This window comes from Vombatus ursinus, unplaced genomic scaffold (assembly GCF_900497805.2).
Source record: "Vombatus ursinus unplaced genomic scaffold, bare-nosed wombat genome assembly UNPS02014806.1, whole genome shotgun sequence".
NCBI lineage: Eukaryota > Metazoa > Chordata > Mammalia > Diprotodontia > Vombatidae > Vombatus > Vombatus ursinus.
In genome coordinates, this window is record NW_020954584.1 from 459,898 (window position 1) to 464,322 (window position 4,425).

The window sequence follows — 4,425 nt, forward strand, 5'->3', positions numbered from 1 at the left end:
AATGATTTCAAATAGAGCATAGATTCACATTTTGGTTAAGACTTGAATTAGAAGATTCCCAATTTTCTTTCCAGGTAGGTGGTATTGTGACCATAAGCAACTGAGAAATAGTGAAACTTATTGAGGAATTTTTTTTTGATGATTGTATTTGATATTGGAACACCTGAATTTTAGACATTGCTCTGCAATTTATTCCTTGTGAGACCCTCAATTTAAAGATAAAGGTATTAAAATAGGTAATTATATCACATACAGTTTTAAATTTTGCAAATGTTTAAATTTTACAAGCATTTTCCTCACAAAACACTGGTACTCCAGATAGTTAAATAGTGATTAAATCCAAATGAAAAATGAAGAAAGTTACACTGATCTTGTCACTTTCTCAGGGTCAAAGAGCTAGTAAATGATAAAGCTGTTTTGAATACAAGAACCTTTCTGCCAGGCTTTTATTTCATTTTTAGAGATCTGAAGTATATAAAGAACAATTATTTCATTGTTGAGAGTTAGTTTCTTCAAGGGTGTCATTTGAATAATAAAAATCACCCAATCTTTCTATCAAACTTCTAAGAACACATGGCAAAATAGAGATATAAGACATTGTGGGTCAAGCAAAAGTTGAATACAGTCATGTGTCCGTGGGTATTGTTCTCTCTGCAGCCTCGGTGGTATCTTCCATCTCTAAGATTTCCAGGTGTCCATCAACAAATTCAAGATGTCAGCATGAGAAAAATCATGAAGCATTTGTGATGGTATTCCATTGTTCTACATGTCCATAGGAGCAGAAGGGAGGGGAATAGCACTTATGTAGTGACTACTATATGCCAGGCATTGTGGTAAGTATTTTTTTTTTACCAATATTTTTTTAATCCTCACAAAACCCTTGAAAAGTAGATGATATCATCACACCCATTTTACAATTAAGGAAACTAAAACCAACCAAGGTTAAGTGACTTACTAAGGGTCACCCAACTTGTAACTATCTGAAACTGTATTTACATCAGGACTTGCTGACTCAAAGCCCAGTGCTATATACAATGTGCCATCAGCTGTCATGGACAGTTGGATATTAAATTTAAAGCAGAAATTATGATTACACATAGATTAGAACTTCCTTGCCTTCAGGGACAGTACTTGTCCCTAATCAATTAAACATTCCAAAGATATCCTATCAGTAAGTTTTGGGAAGATGGTGTCTTATGAAATGCCACAATAGAAACTCATACAGTTTTTTTTCCCTACTTCTAAGGGACAGTCTGGTTACCCAGAATTGTTGTACAGTTAGACTATGTTCCCCAACCCCTCTAGGAGAAATTAGTAAAGAGATATTATTAGTATCTTACACTCTTGGACATATCAAGAGAAATAAAAAATGATTGGTGAGTAAATGTCTCAAGAAAATTTGCTAACTCATGGCTATCACTCAAGTAGAACTTGGACAAGATTTTTCTACCCCAAAATGTCCACCTTCACCATGAAAGATAGATTTTTCTCCAGGGGGATTCCCATCATAGAGGGTGCTGACTATTATCTTTATAATGAAAGGTTGGGATAGACTTTGGGAATGTGTAAAGCCAAAGTCACTTGAGAAAGTAAAAAGAAAAAAAAGTAGGCATTTGTTCTGGGTGGTTTGCTTATGCTTATATATTGATTTATTTTATTACTATATTTTTTTTTTCTTTGCAGATAAAGCCCGTCTCTTGATATTCTGTTCATACATGTTACATAGATGGAGAATGGAAGGAATGTGACAGAATTCATTTTATTAGGACTTACACAGAATCTAAAGATGCAGAAAATAATATTTGCAATATTTCTAACCCTATACATGGTAACACTAGTAGGCAATCTTCTCATTGTGGTGACCATCACCAACAGTCAGGCTCTAAACTCCCCCATGTATTTCTTCCTGGCACACTTGTCTTTCATAGATACAATCTATTCATCTTCCTCAGCACCTAAACTTATCATGGACTCCCTACAAGAGAAGAAAACAATCGCCTTCAATTGGTGTATGACCCAAATCTATGCAGAACACATCTTTGGGGCTACTGAGATCATCTTGCTCACAGTGATGGCCTATGATAGGTATGTTGCCATCTGCAAACCACTCCACTATACTACAATCATGAGCAGGAAGTTGTGTGGGCTCCTTGTGGGAGTAGCTTGGACAGGAGGCTTTCTCCATGCAACAATCCAGATTCTCTTCATATTCTGGTTGCCCTTCTGTGGACCTAACGTCATAGATCACTTCATGTGTGACTTGTACCCTTTGCTTAATCTAGTCTGTATGGACACCCATACCCTCAGTCTATTTGTAGCAGCTAACAGTGGCTTTATCTGTCTGCTAAACTTCCTCTTGTTGATGGTATCCTATGTTGTCATTCTGTGCTCCCTGAAGAATCACAGTCTCGAAGGGAGACGCAAAGCGCTCTCCACCTGTGTCTCCCATATCACGGTGGTCATCTTATTTTTTTTGCCTTGCATATTTGTGTACCTGCGGCCTGTAACAACCCTTCCAATAGATAAAGCTGTGGCTGTCTTTTATACTATGGTGGCCCCTATGTTAAACCCTTTAATCTACACACTAAGGAACACAGAGGTGAAAAATGCTATGAGGAAACTCTGGAGCCAGAAAGTGAATTTAGGTGTTAAATAAATAGACCACTAAGAAAACACTCTCATTAATATCATATACAATAGTAATATACAACTGAGAGCAAAGTGTTAAATAGGACTGATCAAGTGGTTATTGTGCCAGGGCAATGAGATTTAAAGAACATTGACAGCTGTTAATTTTGTAGCAAAGTGGAGGTTAGCAACTAATTAGCCAGAAAAAAAAATAGTGTTTGAGATGGAATAGCTTTTGTCTCCCTACTCCCCCAAAGCTCTAGGCTGAGCATTTCCAGAGTCCATCCAAGATCTCTTTTGTCCCCTATTCCCTTATCCAGTAGATTCAATTTCAAGGACCTCAAGATAGTCCAAGGTTCTTTATGATCTATTAAAATGTTCTTGGATCTCTTCCTATGCATTGACACTGGTCCCGTGATCTATTCCAAAAACAACTCATTAACAATTTGATTTGAAGACATTTGCTACAGCTTACTGTAGAGGTTTTAGAAGCTTAATCCAGTTACCATAACTGATAATGACAGCTCTGGCTTGTGGATTTCTACCTTTTTTATTACTTATTTCTGTCAAAGTCAAGAGGGAGGGAGAATTGTGATAGCTTAAATAATGAAAGCAATTCATCTTATCTACTATACCATCTGTCTTTGGTAAATATTACATTACATCTATATCTTTATCTGTTATAATTATTAGGATATTTATTATTGCAAAGCCTGTTTACATTTATTACCTCATTTGATCAACTTACAAGACCACTATGTAAATCTAAAGTTGAATTGCTTATCTAGTCACACTCTTTACTGAGCAAAAGAGGAAGAAGGGAAAAAAAAATACCCTTTCCCTGAGACTCAAGGACATTAAGTGGATAATTGGATTATAATTTTAGAGATGAGTCCAGCCTCCTCATTTTTGTTCTTTTGTTTGTTTTTGTTTTTACCAGTGAAGTACTGAGAGATTTACTAAGTTTCAAAGGTCACCTAGCTAATATTATCAGAGATGGAATTTGAATTCAGGTCTTCCTGACTCCAGGTCCAGTGCCTTATCCACTACATACAACTATCCCTAAATGACTTACTGAAGGTTGCAACAAATCACTAGCAGAGCTGGGAAAAGAACTCTTGACTTTGGAACTCTTCTTACTACCTCCTCACTAAGGTCTAATACTGTGAATTTTGTTACTAGAATATAGCATAGTTTGGAGTTGAAAGTCAAGTAGATAAATCCATATGATCTGAAAATAAAAATTGTCTTGGGGGTTTCAAAACAATTGTAAGTTAATTTTTTAACTACTTTGCATGTAAAGGTGGTCACAAAAGGTGATTATTAAGAGCTATTATCTGAAATTTATCACTTTTGACACTAGAGACTCACTGAATCTCATATTTTCTAGGTATCTCATAGATCATCAATTCTAAACAGCTCCTGACCAGTTACAAAACCCTCAAAACAGTCCCATTAATAAGTGATCATCCAACCTTTCCCAAACTGTTTTTTGTAAGCCTATAACCTACCAAGACAACCCATTTCCCTTTTGGATACAACTATTTGATTGTTAGATTTTCCTTCCATTGAGCTAAAATCTGCAATTTTTACTCATTTATCCAATTTCTGCCCTGAGAGTCTAAATAGAATTATTTAATTTTCTAAGCCACTTAACTGGAAAATTAATTCAGACAACTGTCACTTAAAACCCTCCATGACTTCTTTTTTCTCAAAGACACATATTTCCAGTACTTTCAACCCATCCCTATTTGGAATGTGCTCTCAGAAAATTGTGTGCACAAGCTATAACCAAAT

The 4,425-nt window shown here is 35.8% G+C and overlaps 1 protein-coding gene across 1 annotated transcript; it reads left to right on the forward strand.

Moving 5' to 3' along the window:
- The first annotated feature begins 1,726 nt into the window (after positions 1–1,726).
- LOC114051802 (olfactory receptor 4C12-like) lies at positions 1,727–2,656 on the forward strand. Its single transcript, XM_027874203.1, has one exon. It carries the CDS (start codon positions 1,727–1,729, stop codon positions 2,654–2,656), a length of 930 nt encoding a protein of 309 aa, XP_027730004.1.
- The last annotated feature ends 1,769 nt before the right edge of the window (positions 2,657–4,425 follow it).